The following is a 19,209-nucleotide window of genomic DNA, read 5'->3' on the forward strand; positions in this document are numbered from 1 at the left end:
GAAAATAAGTCATACTCTTTTATTATTCTGCTATGTTTAAATAGGGTGGATGTATTCTCCGCTCAGTGTAATTTCTGCTATGTTAAAATAAGGGTTCTGCCATGTTCGTAGTCTTATGTAATTTCTGCTATGTTAAAATAAGGGTTGGAAACTAAAAGGGAACGAGTCTTTGCTATGTTACATAGGTGCGCAGTAGGTCATAAAAGAGAACGAATACACCCCTAAAATGGAGGTCGTAAAAGACCATGGGGGCCAAGTGGGCGTGCGGGGCCAAGTGGCGGGGCCGTGGGCGTGGCTACACGTGGGCGGGACCAAGTGGGCGTGGCCAAAGTGGGCGGGGCCGGGGTCGCCAGCCAATCAGCTTGTTTGCGCATGCGCAGTAGGAAAAAAAAGCCCCAAGTGTCCCCTCTCTACTTACGTAATGTGAATTTCTCAGAATTACAGCTCTTGAATTGAAGGAAAACTAAAATTGAATTACAGTAACATCAAAGTAAAATTTCCTTTTGCTGTTTAACTTACCTTCGTTTATTTACCGACAAATAATCTAATTTACTACTACTTACGTACAACTCACTTTTAAGTAGTTGCACATCTTTCTGTAATTTCACTCTCTCACGGATGTTTGTAAAATGCGTGATGCACTTTGGCAATGTGCTACTCTTGACCAGAGGCATCAGATCACGCTTTTTTGCCTTTGAAATTCCTACCGGTTCTCGATAAGTTTTGGGTGGAGAAGAATAGTGGTATAATTAAAAATGTAATACTCTTCAACTCACGTCCTCACCGAATGCTGGCTCTCAACTGACATGCAAGTGTATTCTCCCGTCCTACATTATTAAAATCTCTGCCTGTAGTGCTGGTATTTCTGTCACCTAGGGGTAAATTGTTGAGTTACCTTTTAGGGAATAATACAAGGTAGAGCTCGTTTCTCTCTATCCAATGGCGATGATAACTCAAAATTACAATTTTCTTCAGTTGTAACACTCTTCTACCAGATACAGATGATCATCCACCCAAACTACCAAACATGGACGTGATTCAAATTTACTACTACTTCCCTTTTCAATACCAGTTACAAAGTTTATCGACATAAAACGAAAATGGTGACAGAGAGGTTATTGCCAAAACTTCAGCTTCTCAAGACAATTTACATATCTCCTCAAAACAAAATTCACTATTCAAATTTACTATTACATCCAATTTGAATAATGATTTCCGTAGAACAGAAACAGTAATTGTGTCAACCTGAAAGTTTTTGCAATCGATTCAGCGAACTAGTAATAACTTGTATATTATCCGTTAACAATCTACTAAGACCGAAAATGATTGATATAAGCTATTTTAACTTTCACGGTAATATACAGAAAGGATCATTTTTTTGCGAACGGTAAGCGTCTTAAAATATGGCGATCTACAAACACTTCACTAAAAACTGAATATGTCAAACTTATTTTTACTAACGGTTGCAATACTTTACGTAATGCGTTCAAATAAAAGTTTCATTGCCCGCTTTATATATCTATTTCACCCGAAAATGAAAAAAAAAATAGCTGATTTTGGTTTCAACATTTCCCGCTACAGAATGAAAACAACAATTTATAGCGACACGTTTACCATGCATCGTGACTCTGCACTCCATGTGGAAGTGAACCATTTGTAACGTTCACAAAATTTTGCTCTACTGCATGAAACACTATAATGGAAACAAACCTACGCAATCGGAACTGAAACAAAGATTTGTATTAACGAAACTTTTTGTATGTGTGAATGGACCTCGCAAAACACACTAACTGCAATATTTTAAACATATATTGCTTCCAAAATGACCACGTCCAGACAAACATCAAACCAAACCAGCAAACCATCATCTACACTCGGAGCTTATGATATTAAAAAAGTAAGTCCATATGATGTTTCAATATTATATTTCATAACATATTTCAATATACATATTTTTTTTTTAGTCTGGGATGTCACATGTGTGGATACGTTTGCTCCATCTTATCTACAATCCACAAGTATAAAAGCAGGGAGTGCAGCGGGAGCGACTTGTTCACGCAAACACTCAAAATACTCTAAACTTAAAGAAGACCATCATTTTATAGCCTTTGCTACTAAAACAACAGTGCCTTCAGCAAAGAAGCAATTGATTTTTTGAAGGAACTAGAAGCAAGTCTGACAGCAAAAACAGGAGACCCGAGAAGCTATCAATTTTTACTGCAACGTATAAGCATAGCCATACAAAAAGGCAATGCTGTCAGTATTTTGAGTTCCTTCCCTTCTTCTCATTAGCTTGAAGAAATCTTTTACCTCAGATAGAACACTTTAACCTGGCTTAAGGAGAACACGTGTCAAGCCTGAATCCCTAAAAATAAACCCACAAAACACTGATCCCTTCTATAGTCGACGAAGGGCATACCATGCAATATATCAATACCTCGTGAATTAGTAGGGAAAGACTGATGATTCTTTCTACCAAAAGAAACCAAAGAACAAAGGAAAGGTGCTCCAATGGATGTTCTTTAAAACTGGAAAGCTTTACCAAAGTTTTATTGTGCAAAATATATTCAAATATACTATTGTTGCAATAAAAAAGTAAGTTATTACAATCAAAAAATTTACATATTTATGCTTTTTGTTGATGTTGTTTGTGGTACTTACACAATAATAGCGGAATATTTACGAATATTATTATAACCAACCATTCACCTTGTAATTAAGAAAAAAATAGATTTAGTTAGTCTGCCAACATTGTCTTGATCGTATCAGAGTTTCGATCGATCCTTATATTCTGATATCAGGAACAGTAGGTACTGCGATCTATTAAAAGCTGAACTCCAAGTGGTTGTAAATTTCAAATAAGTTGTTTCTGAATGTATAAAATTAACAGGTAATAAATATTTGGGTAAAATACTTGGGCAGAGTTTATGTCTTTAGGAGCGAGGCTGTAGGAGATCCTAAAGCCTCAAATACTACCTCCGCAACATGAGGTCCCACCAACATACTTTTCTGTGCTCCTTGTCCAGCAATTATGTTGTAAGAAATTTCCAAGTTCCCAATTAAAACCAGTTGAGCATTGCCAGAACGAACTTGAAAAGAATGGAGAGATGGAGCGAGAAGGATAACTGTCATTGTTCCTAGATGTATCTTTTTATCCTCACTTCTTCTCTTTTTCGCAAATAATAACAAAATACCATCCCTGTATGACTTACAGTTCTCGAGATATGGCTGCTTAAATATCTAGAAATTCGAAATTTTTTGGTCAATATCTGGGGAACAGTGGCCAGTTGGCCAGTAGACAGTTAATCAGTGACCACCGGTTACTATTTGGTACAAAATATTCACCATCCTCTTAGGTATATCTGTGTGACTTACGATTCAAGATTTCGCTCCTTAAATCTCCTGAAATTGGAACAATATTTTTGCCAGTATCACGGGAACGGTAAGTCATAGAGAGATGATATTGGTGTTAATCAATCCCTAATAGAATGTTAAACATTTTCGTATCGACATTAATTGATGGCCACTGGCCAAACCAGTGGCCAGTAGGACAGTAACCACCGGTTACTATTTGGTACCAAAATACTTATAATCTTTTTAGGTATTGATCAACATCAACATATTCTCTTTACAACTTATGGTTCCCGAGCTATTGCTCGTTAAATATCTAGAAATAGACCATTTTTTGACCAATGTCACGGAAACGGTAAGTTATAAATAGATGATATTGGTGTTAACTAATCCGTAATAGAATGTTAAAAATTTGGTACCGATAATAATTGGTAGCCACTGGCCAACTGGCCATTGGCCAAACCAATGGGAAGTTGGACAGTGGCCACCGGTTAAAATTCGGTATCAAAATATTTACCACCTTCTTAGGTATTGATCAACATCAATATAATCTCTCTGCAATTTATGGTTCCCGAAATATGGCTCCTTGAATATCATAAAATTGGCCATGTTTGGCCAATATCACGGAAAGGGTAAATCGTAGAGAGAAGATAGTGGTGTTAATCAATCCCTAAGAGTACGCTAAACATTTTGCTACCGATATTAATTGATAACCACTGGCGAACTGGCCATTGACCAAACCAGTGGCTAGATGGACAGTGGCCACCGGTCACTATTTGGTACCAAAATATTTACCATCCTTTTAGATATTCATCAACACCAATATGATCTCCCTATGACTTATGGTTCCCGAGATATGGCTTCTTGAATCTCTGCAAATAAGCCATTTTTGGTCAATATCTCGGGAACGGTAAGAGTGACGCAAAAAATTTAATCACTTTCTCTGATAATTTTTGATGCTCTATCGAATACAGGGTTCAAAATTTAAAAAAAAAATCGCAAAAAAAAGACAGACACACAGACATTGAGAATACAGTAACGAACTTTTTAAGTTCGTTGATTATTCTACACTACTACTTAAAGACGTATATGTATTTGTTACACCTAAATTTCGAATATTTGATGTTTTTCTTCCGCTAAAGAATGTAATATTTCTTTCCTGAAAAAAATTGCATATCTAGTTTAATATCACTTGTAGTATTTCCAATCAATTCTATTCTTGTAATACCTTCAGTAAAATTCAAATGTGAAAGTAGAGTTAGAAAAATAATAATATCTTGTGAACACGACATAAATATAGCACAAAATATTGAAAATGACAATTCTGATGTGTGATTATCAATGAATACACTGGTTATATAACAATATAATACATATACAAATTCAAATACAAGCATCCCAAACGCAATGCACACGAATATGTCATATTTATGGGCAACATAATGAAAATATATTACTGACCGTTACACCACTCTTCCACGTAGTCCCTTTAAATGAAATAATCTCATGTTAACGTAAGAAGAAGAATATTCCAACTTTTCATGTCGGCTTGTATCAACTATAGGAATGAAGAAATAATGAAAGAATTTTAACAATAGTGGCAATATCAGCTGAAGCAATTCACGCGTGAAGTATAAAGGATTCGAAGTTCACAATCTGATACTCAGTGTAATGAGTGTAGTGTATACGTAACAGCTGCCTGCTCCAAGTACTATTAGAGGAAATTTTCCGGAAGTATTAGTGTAGTTTGTTGGAGCTACTTCTATAGAGTCTATGTAATTTTTAGAACGGAATTTGTGGGTTTATTCCTTATTGATAGTTATACTTTTATAAGATTGTAATTTATCTACATTAATCTATAATTTACAGACGAATCGCAGATGACAAACGTCAATGAGATAGCTGTACAGTCAGCAATTGATTCTATGCCTAAAACGAACTCAAATGATGGAGTGGCTTTAAGAAGAGAGCTTGGATTGTTCAGTGCAGTAAACCTCATAATTGGAGTAATGATAGGTTAGTAGACTTCCATTGATATCTTATTATTAACGAAAGAAAAATCACATGCTATTTTTTTTCATGATTTTGTTGTTATAAATATACATTTTTCTACAGTTAAATAAAAATGTTCTTTTTCCTGAACAAAATATATTGTTGTGTGGGTATAATTTTATATTAATGGTACAGACAGAAACAATATTAAGTATAGGTTGGAGATTAAAGAAATAATAGCTCCAGCCTATACTTCATATTGTTTCTGACTGTACATTCACATCATGGTTTGATTTATACTGATCACTTTTTGAACGTTACACAATTTGCAGAAAACCTCGCTGTCACCACGTGTAGTATTAGATTTGATTAAAAGAACTTTGTATTATCTACCGACATTCAAGTTTCCATTGCAGTGAATTTGAGTTAAGCAAAGGCAATGAATTGTCTTGTTTCTGCCTGGAAACTCTACAGAGACCAACGATGGTGCAAAGATAGCTTGTCTTTTCAACAGACCAAAATTTCCGACAACTACTGGACTCCTAAGAGATCTGGACTCTTAATACAAAATATTTCAAACTGAATATATGACCTCCTCTGAATTTTATTTACTGACAGAAAAAATGTTGAGCGAGCAATGTGGGTGAAGTCCAGTACAAGTAGTTCTTGGCCTGTTGGGGGTACGCATGAAACTGAAACATAGATGTCATAATGGACTTTGGAATATCTCGCACTTTCTTCCATACACACACACACACACACACACACACACACACATATATATATATATATATATATATATATATATATATATATATGTGTGTGTGTGTGTGTGTGCGTGTGTGTGTGTGTGTGTGTGTGAATACTGCATTTTACGACAATTCACGCACAACTGAGCCTCATCACTAAAGCAAAATTGCAGCTTCTGTTCACTGTGCTTAAATGATATGCATGCAAATATTTCACCTCCATTGCTTTATATATTGATAATCCGTTGAGACGACTTTCTTCCATTACGATGCCACTACGTATTTTCATACTTTCCAATATTTTACTTTTCGTGGGGCCGCGGTGGCTCAGTGGTAGAGCGTTCACCTCTGGTGCTTGGGGTCCCGGGTTCGATCGCAGCCCCGCCAACTGAACTTTGTGGTGGACAAACACCGTGTGCGTGGGTTTCCTCGGGGTTCTCCTGTTTCCTCCCACTTTCTTCATTCCACCATTTCATTCATTACTCATCATCACGGTCTCCTTTACCCTAACCGGCATAACCGTGGGGCGTAAAACTTAAAGATTTCATTTCATTTACTTTACTTTTCGTTGTGTAACGAGAAATACCGACTCAAGTCATTGGAGCCACTCCCGACTGGCTGTATTTACCGGTTAAAAAAGTAACGAGCATTCATTTCTGTAATAAAGTCCATAACCATAGAATTTTCAACAGTACAGAACTTCTAAAATTTTATTGAAAATTATAATGAATATTACATTTTTCACATAGACATAGCATTTAATTTTATTTTCCCACTGTGAAGGGTGAGTTTCTGAGAAGTAATGTTCCTGGCGCCGGTGACAATTGACACGCACAGGGCAAGCGTAGTTAAAACAAACCTTCTCACATACTTCTACCTTTGGTCTTGCGAAGTTCTGGGAACCAAATTCAATCATTGCTCAATTTCTGTAATAGCAGTAAAGAATTGTTAACCACGTATGTAATCCATCTAATCATAGCAGACCATTCTTCGTCGTTGTTTGGCGCCCAAGCATAAGCCCACTACTCGATTCGAGATTCCGATTGCCTTTATGTCGAATCATCTAAGTTCTTGGGGCAAGTGGTAAGACTGTTGGTTAATTGTAACTGCTTCAATTATAAAAATAACCAGTTTCATGACTCTAACGATATTTCTCACGCAAAATTCTTCCTTGATTACATTCCGTGGGGCGGCCTTGGCGGCGAGGGCAAGCATGTAGAGCAAATATTAGCAGTCTATAGTATTGCTGTTCAGCGATAGTAGTAGTTAAACAACTTGCAAACAACGAGATTATTTTGTTTCATAACAGGCTGTTTCAATATAATAACGCATTTAGTGCGTACTTAATGCTTTTTGTTGATCTTGTTTGTGGTACTTATCCAACAATCACAGAATATTTACGATTATGATGAAACCAACATTTAATCTTATAATTAAGAAAATATTAAGTCAAGCCTTAGTCTGCCAACGTAGTTGTGATCATATCAGAGTTTCGGTTGAACTTCATATGCTGATATTAGGAACAGTAGCTACTGCGACCTAATAAAATCTGAAATCTAAGTGGTTGTAGATTTCAAACAAGTACGAGATTATTTTGCATCAATGAGTTCTATTTAGTATAGGCGATAATAGTGACCTCTTATTAAGAATAGTCTCTTTAAGGATAGTAAGTGGGAGTAGAAGAATATTAGTATTTACAAACCCATTTAGTGGATTTGTGCACCTGGTAGTATTTTAACGATTCGCCTTAAGCATGATAGTACACGAAAAGAGACATTACACCGTAAAGTAATGTGTAATTTATTTATTGTTGTATTTTAGTAACAAAAATTCTAATGTATAAACCGATTCAATATATTTTGTTTAGTTTCACTCACTAATCTTAGACTAATATAGTATTTATAGTTTTACATTCCTTAACTACCAATTATTTAAACTTCAAATCATTCATTGACTTTATATTCTTTCTTTTCGGTAAACATTGAAATTTCTGTTAATGTGTTTAAGATTTGAAGTTGCCATTATCGAGATTGCTGGAATGATTGAAAGAAAATAACATAAAAAAGAGAGAGTACTTATTTTATGTAAAAAGATCAATTAGTTCCTTGCTAGAATACTACAATCACAATCGTCCATGACAACTACTCATTTGATGACCGTGACAGAACAAGTAACCACTCATTTTGCGCTAGAACTGTTCACTTGACGTTACGCAACAGATTATCATTTAACAATCGTGACAAGATAAAACACGTTTATGGAATTAATAGTACACATATTTATTGAATTGTGTGTTTCTATGTAAGGTTTGTGCGTTATTGATAATCCAATACGTTTATTTGTAGATTTGTTTAATACACGTGTATACAAACATGAGGTACCAGTGAATGATGTAAAACCACTAAAGGATAGTGTTGCCACGAGACGAGACACGAGACGAGACAGAGTCCTTTTAGACGAGACACGAGACGAGACAGACTACTTGTCCCGTCTCGAAAACGAGACGAGACACGAGACGAGACGGGACGTCTCGTGAAATGTCTCGTCTCGTCTAGTGTCTCGAAAATCAAAACCTGGCGGGAATGGCCAAGATTGAAATTGCCAGTGGTCATATAGATTGCAAAAGGAAAATCCACTTTGTGAGAAAACATGTTTAAAAGCCTTCATAGAAAAGTGTCTTCTGTCTATTGAATGAAACGATCGTGATACGTGAGCTTCCAGGAATATCATCCTTAATGTCTTTCTCGCAATTCATCTTGCTGTAAACTGAAGAATTCTCATTTTTTTTCATTTCTGGCTGGAATGGTGACAAACAAAATCAAAGACAGGGAAGATTTTTACAAGGGCAAGAAACCGAACTACCACCACCATCTATTCAATTTGAAAACTGGGTAAGGTCTACACTCATTACAGGCTGTAGTTGAAAGTTCTGGCTGAGATGGCGGAAGAGAACAGAACATACTACACTTGTCTTTATTCTCTGGTGGCGGTATTCTTTTTGCTATATGAACCGAAAACGGCAATTGAAGTATGTCATCGTGCAACTAAAATTTTGTCTTTTCTCTCTCTCTCTCTCTCTCTCTCACACACACACACACACATACACACACACATACACATAAAAACACACTTTTACCATTTTACCAATCGCTCGCTTATTATACAGCAGTCATGTTGTAAAATTCACCTCTTCGTTTGGAAGGCGGGCGAAGGACAAAGAAAGCAAAGATATTATCGACGAACCCTTCAAATTCTTTGCTTTCATCAAATTTATGATACTAATAATAACACTTTAGGTGAAGACGTTTTACAGAGGGACCTTCGTTTTGTTACACGGAAATGTTTGGTCTGACCAGAGTGCGAAATTGCCCTCTGCTTCCATGTTGAGAGGAGGGGAAAACTTCCCTTTCCTAGTGAATAATATTCATTAGGAACTGAATTATCTTCAGAAATGGTTTCTTACATAGTGTAAAGAACATTTGGTATAATGTTCATGGAATTCCGTTGAAAGCAGAAAATATCACGAAAATGATCAAAATTCGAACATTGAAAAACATAATTAACAGAAAAGAAATAGGATACCCAAACCATAATTTTAAACCTGCTATAAAATGTATATCCTATATTTTTACTAATTCCTTACTCCCATGAAAGTATCCTGGGGAGGATATTCTCTTCAATTTTTTCAGACTGAAATCCTTGTATCCCGTACGATTTCGCCCCCTGACACAATACGAAAAAACAAATGCTGTTAAAATCCATACACATGACCCTTCCGGGACTCAACCCGGGGCCTTCAAGCCGATGGTCTATCGCCGCAGACCGCTCGGCTTGGTATGAAGATGTACGTTGTATGATTGCGAATAGATCACGACAATATAAGAAACTTTAATCCAAAATGACCACCCAAAAATCAACTTTTTTTAGACCACTAGCTAATCTGGGCGTACTGTCATGAGTTTGTTACACAAATGGGGCAACCACCACATAGGTGCACACACCCCGCGGTTATGGGAACAAATTTGAACCATGGAGGTGAAGACTGGCCCCAAGCATTCTTTCGTCCGATGCGTCGTTCAGCTCCCATTACTATGGCACTTTAAGTAGAGCTTAGTGTGCAGTAACATAAAATTTCAATCAAATACTTTCCACTACTCAATAAAATTATTTGGTTCCGAGCTTTTTGTAAGAAAATAATTGCAACAAATCTAAACATGCTAAAATGGAAAGTAGTTTTTGGATTGGCATGGGTTAACACTGTGACACCTAAAGGCTGGAATATATGAAATCAAAGTGTACACATATATCTATTTATCTATATATCTTTCCGTCTCTCCCTCTCTCTCTCTCTCTCTCTCTCTCTCTCTCTCTATATATATATATATATATATATATATATATATATATATATATATATATATATATACAGACATTATAAAGCAAGTGGGCTGATGTATACGATAGTGTCGGGGATGGGGACACCTTTACATCGAACTTTCCTTGTCGTGTAAACATTATTTGATATTAGTGTCTTTATCTTCGACGTACCTATGAGCAATTTACTGTATAGTCGTGTATTGAAACTGGTGAAACAAATTTCAATGTTTCAGAATGTAAAAAAAAAAGAAAAAAAAGAAAAAAAAGAAAAGAAAAGAAAAGGAAGCCAGGGTCGAGAAGCCTCAGACAACTAACAGCAGAGATATATTATCTTGTAAACTATTTGTCCTTGCCTTGTGAGCTTATTTGAATTTATTTTTAAAACCTTTAGGCAACTTTGGCCGAATGGATGATGATGGGAAAATTAGTGGAATGAAGAAAGTGGTAGGATACTAGACAACTTCGAGAAAACACACACATTCGAAAAATGAAATGAAATCTTTGAGTTTTACGTCCCATGGTTATGCCGGTTAGGCTAAAGGAGACAGTGATGATGAGTAATGAATGAAATGGTGGAATGAAGAAAGTGGGAGGAAACGGGAGAACCAAGAGAAAATCCACGCACACGGTGTTTGTCCACCACAAAGTTTACTTGGTGGGGGCTGGGATCGAACCCGAGACCCCAAGCACCAGAGGTGAACGCTCTACCACTGATCCACCGCGGTCCCCACACACATTCAATGTTTGTCCACCACAAAACTCACATGGCGCTAACCGAGATCGAACCGAGTACCACATACACCAGAGGTGAAAGCTTCACGGTGTAGCTACCGTGACATTTCTTGTCTTGTGTGTTCTGGGTAATACTTGTAACTTAGTTGTATCTTGATTAGCATAGTGCAGCCTGCTACATTTTACTTTCGTTCCCATGGTATACTGCTATATTTTTTACGAGACAAAACGAGACAAACGAAACGAGACGAGACGAGACAGAACCTCTCGAGACGAGACACGAGACGGGATGAGCATATTTTTTCAAGACGAGACACGAGACGAGACATACTTTGCACGAGACGAGACAGCCTGAAGTCTCGTCTCGTCTCGTGGCAACACTACTAAAGGATATGTGAACAACTTAAAGTAGAAGCAAAAGTAAAAGAAAATTATTAAGATTAGTTCATTTTATGTAAGTTAAGTTGTAAACGTGTAGAACAGCTCACTCTCGCGAATCATTTCTCCCCGTTTAAATCTGATGATGACCGTCAATCATGAATACACACTTACATACATGTAACTCCACCTTCAGTCGTTAAATCCAAAGTTAGATGTTTGATGCCTAGGATGTGATACTACGAAAGTTGATACTATAAAATAAATATTGAAATATTTTGTAATACAACGCCTATTAGAGAAAGTTAGACGAACATTAGCAGTCAATAGTTTTTCTTAAAGTATGCTAGAATGTGAAACTTTATCTTCTTAAAGCCTTTCAAAGCAAATTCCTTTGGAAATTATTCGTTTACAATTAGAAGCATGTTTATTTTTATCTTAAAATTAAAATCGCACAACCTACCACGGAGTCAGTACTCACTTAGCAAATGAAACATTCTAGAGGTAGAGGAACATTCCGCAAACTTCAAACATATATTAGAACAATTGGTAGCAGAAATATATGAAAGCCTAAATGTCAATATAAACTATGCGTAATAGTCGTAGTGAAACAGAACCAACAATTGAACAAAATTGTACACAATCGGACAATAAATATGGTAAAGCAGAGTATTTGAGGAATGGCACTGTTCAAATGATCAATACGTTACACAGGTGCAGTGTGAAATGACTAGCAGTAACGGAACTGTTGAAATGGGTTGCGAAAAATGAACTGTTACAACATTTCAACAGTCTCTAGGTACTAGCTTTGAAATTCAGTTATTATGCCAAGCCAAAAATAACTGAGAATATGTCTGCGTGCCATATTACTTCTATCTTTAGTTCCAAAGTGCACGACTACGCGACCGACTAAGTAGATCAGAAAGTCAAAAATATGCGTAGAAAAGAAGTAAATAATAGCCTAATTACTACAAGACTAGGCGTAGTGATAACAAGTGAAATCAAACTTAGAAAGGATAGACGAGATCAAAGAAGCCCTGTCGTAAAAATGCACGAATAATAAATAACAGCATAGAAGTAGTTCTAAACAGAATAGAAGAATAACAGCATAGAAGTAGTAGATACTTTAATTCGCAAACAATATATAATAATCCACATAATAGGAATATTTAAACGTAATAACCGTTATAGTAAACAAAGATCATTTATTCATAATAGGCATGTGTAAATATGTTAGGGTAAACTAGAATAATGGAAATTTTCAGAAATCCAGCCAAACCTACTTGCACCGAATTCAAGACCGGACAGATATACTCTAAAGGATTAAATCCGATTAAATAGCTGACTGTATTAATATTATCATGAACTTTTTCTTTCTATAAATTTCAGATAAAATTTAGACATTTTATATTAATTTGCTTAGTCCATCCCTACCAAATTTCCCACGTTTAAAGTTTAAAATTTTCAGCTATTCCTTAAAGCAATTACCTCATAAAAGAACATCATAGTACACACCCATTCTGAGTGAAGCTATATGCAGGTTTGGTGAATCAGAATCATAAATTTTCGCATGGTTTTCTTTGTTTTTCAGGAAACAGTTCACCACGTTGAAAACGAAAAGGAAATAAATAAAAAAGAAGAGGAAACAGGTAATTCTAGATCGCGTTTCGAAATGTTGCAATTTTTGAAATCCCGCTACTATTTTCAAAATTCTGAAAACACCCACTTTTGTACACGGTCGTACAATGTAACATTCTGACAGAAGCATTGTTAATAGTATGTTGCTTTTATTTATTTTCAGTTGCAGCACAGACAAAGCTTGGTTCAATTTAATTTTAATTCTTCTTGAAATTGCGTTTAAATATTTATCATCAAAATTCTGTTCATCCTGTAGTAAAGAGATAGGAAAACTTAAATTCAAGTGTTAGGCTCATTTAGAGACCTTAGTAAAAAGCAATTAATTTAATTGAATGGTAGGCTATATAAGTCTGCTATGATGTGTTAAAGTTGATTCTTTTAGTATCTAGTGTAGGAACTTACAAGAAGTTTTATTTTATAGTACCTGAATTAAATTCCTGTTTTTCAAAGTGTTCTAAATTCAAAATTGTAATTCTAGCAAACTTTGGTACAAAAACCATAATTTATGTTTCTATATTCCTTGAACACCGTTATCCTTTCAACATTACGTGACGATATGGTTCGGTGTGCATTTGAACTCTGAGCCATTCATTCCATGCATGCAAAATTATAAATTCTTAAAACTTTAATTTGGTAAAGTTCTATTTGGGTCTATTTTAAACAAGTAAACATAATATTTTATACTATAAACGCTAAGTATTTAACTAAATAACAAAAGAAAGAAAATACCGAAATTTCAAAGCAACTTCCGTCAATAGCAACCAATCTCCCGATTTACAAATTGAAAATATAGTCACTCTTGCTTGACATCATTTCATAAAGTTCATGTCTGAAATTGCACCCTGCTCCCCCGTTTTGTCATTTTTTTTACGTATTTGCGAGAAAAAGGCTAGATGAGGATATCAAGCACCAAGTCAATTTCTGCAATTACTGTTTCAAATCATCATTATAACAAGTAGTAATTCTTAAAAAACTATTGTGGCGATTTTTTCGATTTTGAAAGAAAGTATTGAGTAAAATTATTGTCAGTATGGCGACATGAATACAAAGTTGACTAGTGTCAATTCAACATTAAGCCCATCATAAAGTCATAATGGAAGGGTTGGATACAAGAATCAGGTAGGTCCACGTTAAGCAAATTTGAGATTTTCACATGTTTTAGTAGGACAAAATCACTCTACATTCTGTGCAAGAATGATTTTGATCCAATGATTATATTCAGTGCTATAATGTAAAAGGAGGTACCTACATACAATGTTCATCGTGAAGTTAGAGCAAGAAACAGCCAGCTCCGGAAAAATTTCTAAAACTTTACGTAAATTATTCTTGCATCATACCCTTCAATTTCTGTATATATTATAAATCACGTGTAATCTTTAAACAAAAGTGGTATGTTAAACTAAATAAATACAGTACGGGGAGCTACATAATCGCCAACCACCCACAGGGCAATAACTTCATCTTTATATAAAAGTCCTCATTGTATTCGTTCGTAAAATATTTTATTCCGAACTACTAAGGATATATTGATATTCATAGCTCAAATTTCGGGGTTGCGATTTTGTGGAATTTCCATGTAGGGATCGGTTCACATTTGATTCATTAGAAGTGATCACCTCCTATGATATCCAGAATTCTTTACCTTCTGCTGTTTCCATAAAAGTGGCTTCGCGGTGGCCAAGTTGTCGGTGATTTGGAGGTTGTACCCATTATAACTTCTCGGGATAATAATATCTAAAACATAACGCGGTCTCAAGCAATTCCAAAGAAAGGCAATTTCTATAAGGACCGTGCGGGGTCCTTTCCCTATTTTCATATTATACAATTAATTTGCATTCTTTTGTTATACATTACTACAACAACAATAGTTAATTAGTAATTAAATATTATGTATTTTGTGGAAGGAAAATAGAAAATAACCTTATTTCGAAAAAGATAGTTTAGGTATTTTTGTAGTTCTAGTTGTTGGACTAAAAATCTTATTCTAGAAGTTGGCCAATTCGTTAAATTTCAACATTACGAAATTTTACTTGACGTACTTTTATCCGTACAATTTTGGCTATTGATTTCCACTTATAAAGTACAAATCAGTAATGTTCATTTTTTAAATTGCACGAGAGAGAAAACTGATATTAGTTAACGAAAATCATGAATTCATTTTAAAATATTTTATTTTATACACATAAAACATATAAAATTTATTAGCATTTCACGTAATTATTTAAAATTTTCTAATTTTAGTTAATTTCAAAGGTGCAAATATTAGTATTTTATTTTCAGATGTTTTCGGTATTATTACTAACTAAAATTACATGGGGTAAGAAATATTTAGGCATTTTTATCGAAACTAAGATAATTTCTAGTTTACCATCAAAAACTCCGAATTTATTTTCCGAAACTTAATTAAAACAAATAAAAGTTTTTAGAGAGTCATTTGAGTTAGTTAGAAAAGAACATTAATAAAATCTATTTGTTTTTGGTAACGTGGTTTATAACATCACTTTCATTTATAAGATTAAACAGGCCAATTATGTGCCAAGGCACTGAATTAATTAATGATTTCTGACAGACGTTTTACATTTACCTCTAGTCAAACCCATTGAAACAATTTATTAGTTTTTGAACGACAAAGGCACATGAAATTTTAACAAATATTTGTGGCATTTTAGGACAATAATAGCCCATATTAAATGGCTAGGTTATATTACAAAGCAGTAGCAGCATTAGCGAGGCACAAAAATATGTTTTTATTCGTAAGTAGCGAGTGCTTACGTTAATATGGTGAGGAATGCCGAATAATTACCTTTTCAGAACCAAATATCCTATAATAATATTGCACTACAGCACATTGTGATGTTGATATGTCCCTCTTTTCTTCAGTTCTTGGCGAATGATGCCAAATAATAAGTTGTTAGACCTAAAACCTACATTTATTTGTGTTATAAAAATTACCTTTTATGTTGTTAATGTTGCAATCATATGTAATGTTTGTCTTTGTGAAATCAGCAAAAGACACGAGCCACTTTTGCCGATGCTAAAAACAAAGCCTTCTTTCAAATATTGTGTCGTGCCCATAAGTTAAAGGTCAAAGGACAGTCCTTTAGTTGTTTCAACTTAAACCATTCATGTAAAGGTCATATTTCTTAGGTTTGGTTATCAGTAATATGTCACATATATTTAACAGAAAATTTCAAATGTCAAAGAAAAGGAACTTGATTTTGGTTTGTACTCAGATAAGAGTTATAATTTCCAAATATTAATGCAACGCAAAATGTTCCATTGACTAAATGGGTATTTTGAAAGAAATAATCTAAATAATCTGTTTTTAAAATATTTTGATATATGTTTCATATTTCTGAAAGGAATAGAACTCCTAACCTAATGAAATAACTGTCACCAATTTGATAGAACATTTTTGGGTTGACTCAAGATTTAAAACTTCAAGCAAGTCAATTTCGTGTTTTCCAAAGTAGAAAAGTATTAGACAGAAAGGAAAACAAGTCCCTATTTAATGTAAGAAGGTCAATCGAACAATCCTAATAGTCGGTGACATCTCCCACGCTGTTAAAATGGGCTGTCACTCGCTTTTGAAACGTCTCCTTTAGCCTAACCGGCATAACCGTGGGACGTAAAACTCAAAGATTTAATATAAAAACTCGCTTTTGAAACCATGTGCCTCGCTCTATAACTCAACCCGCGTTTTGCACTGTTTAAAACTGGTCCGGAAAGTTTAACACAAAAGTCACACCATCAGCAGAGAAACGGAATGCGACAATTTCAGGAATGCGATCAGTGTGCGAATTAGATAATCTCTATTGGGGAGGATAAAATTAGGCCAACAGAACATGCAAATTTCAAAATGAGACAATAATGCCTTACCCTCCATATATATATATATATATATATATATATATATATATATATATATATGTGTGTGTGTGTGTGTGTGTGTGTGTGTGACATCTGTAATAAAAAAGAGGCTTATTAATTTAATAAATCTATCGACAATAACTATACACGTATACCTATATATTCTTTGACATACACACACACTCCACCCAACCTTTCTGAACATGTTTAAATGTTGTGCTCACTCTTGTCCCCTTAGCTCTCTAAGGTTAATTTAGTTAATAATTCGGCCCGAGCGATAGCCATGTTCACAAGCATATGTTAATTTTTTCACTCAAATTGAAACCTTCCACTTTGCGTTATTACGTACAGGTATAAAAAAAAACTTCAGTTTTATGAGAACCACTAAAATTATCAGTTAAAACGGACATACTTTTTTAAAAAAATCTAGATATTAGCCTATCAAACAAGAAATGGATTGTTGCTGGTCCCGATTTCTGACATGAATGTCAAATCGAAGGCCAAATATTTAAAAACTCTCAATTCAAATTTCGAGATTGTGCTTCTACTTCCCGCTAAAGCTGCGCTCTTCACGACTTTTTTTCCTCCAAATATCGATTCCGTGATGGAGCTCAGGAAGTCAACACTTACAATTACTTTACTGTTAGGTTGCAGATGAGTTGATTCACTATAGGCTACGTTATTCAAATAAAGTATTTCAGACAACATTATTAGCGTGGACAGCAAACTGTACAGTGAAAAGAAAGATGAAAAATGAAGGGTTAACTTTTTATTGCTCCAGTTGAAATGCTTATACAGACACGGACAATGACACAGAGAACCAGTCGTATTAACAAATGCTGAAACAAATCTTCAATTATGCGCTTATTCACCTAAAAACCACCTTCACTAACATGTCTGCTTACTAGGAGCGTATTCCCAGCATGTACGTTAACATAAACTTACGAGAGATACCTATATCACAGATTTTGAGTACAGTTTTAAAAGTTCATTTCCGTAAACTGTAAAAGGCAGTGATTACTATGCTAATTATCACGAATTAAATGCATCTTTTGAGTTGCATACAAAATTTAGCATCAACACTGTTCAGGACTTTTCACACGGAGCCAAAAAGTAAAGGGATAGATTCAAATGCAATCAGTAGAACCGTATCTTCCACGGCCCAGCCGAACAGAAATAGAAATCGTTACAAAGTAATTAATGAAACACAAATCTCCGGGTGTAGACGAGGTTTTGGCTGAGTTAATTTTAACCGAAGGAGAAAATTTGGGAAGGAAGATACACTAACTCTTACCCCGAACAAGGGGGATTTGCCACAAGAGTGAAGGATACAAAGGGACATGTTTCGGTACGAACGCGAGGATCAACATAAAACTTGGCAAATATATACAGGGGTAAGCACTGACTACTATACAGTGAGTCATTCCCTTGTAAAATTCGTTTTACGCAGACAGCGTTACCTATAACAAATAACATCAATTCAGTTTCGGGGCAAGAAACAATATGAAGTATGTTTGCACACGATGACAAGTACAGTAAATTCCACAAGACGAGCAATTACAGAAATTCTTTATGTTGTTAAGGAAAAATGTGTATCATCATAAGTGTACATGCAAGTCTACAATGAAATGAGTGATACATCACACCTCAATAAAGGCAAATCTGCGCACTGAATGTGTTCTTCACTTTCATGTCCACAAAGATCAAGTCCAAACTTGAAGACTACGTCAAATAGGCTTCGAAAGATACCGACTGGAGATTGAAACTGATACCCTGATTTTTTCCAGGCATAACGAAGCATCGGTTGATAAACTGGAGCTGGCAGTTCATTATAGATTACAAGATGCATGTTCATTATGAAACATCTATCATGCAACTTCACTAGGGGCTTATCAAAGCGTAAGCGAACATAGTCGGTGATTCTTCTGGGGTAAAGTTTTTGTCGAAACAAATAGACATCCAGTGGCTGAAATATTTGGTGGTCTTCGGAGCAATTTTTTTTAAAAGGGATTCAATGTGATTCCCGGGAGTCGCCTCTGCGAGCAAATTGACACTCTTGGGGTCAGATCACAAATCACAAAGTAATAGAGAGTGTTTGTTTATGGTTTCTGCCGGAACACTT

At 35.2% G+C, this 19,209-nt stretch overlaps 1 protein-coding gene across 4 annotated transcripts in view; it reads left to right on the forward strand.

The window, feature by feature from the left end:
• The window catches only part of LOC145673792 (b(0,+)-type amino acid transporter 1-like), a 715,231-nt gene that overhangs the window by 324,750 nt on the left and 371,272 nt on the right, over positions 1 to 19,209 (forward strand). For all 4 annotated transcript variants that reach the window (XM_081743553.1, XM_081743550.1, XM_081743552.1 and 1 more), the window contains one exon: positions 5,221 to 5,367. In XM_081743553.1, the coding sequence (XP_081599679.1) occupies positions 5,232 to 5,367 (136 nt within the window). In that variant the 5' untranslated portion in view covers positions 5,221 to 5,231. The remainder of the gene's footprint in view (positions 1 to 5,220; positions 5,368 to 19,209) is intronic.

This window comes from Thermobia domestica, chromosome 17 (genome assembly GCF_964235325.1).
Source record: "Thermobia domestica chromosome 17, izTheDome1.hap1.1, whole genome shotgun sequence".
Lineage (NCBI taxonomy): Eukaryota > Metazoa > Arthropoda > Insecta > Zygentoma > Lepismatidae > Thermobia > Thermobia domestica.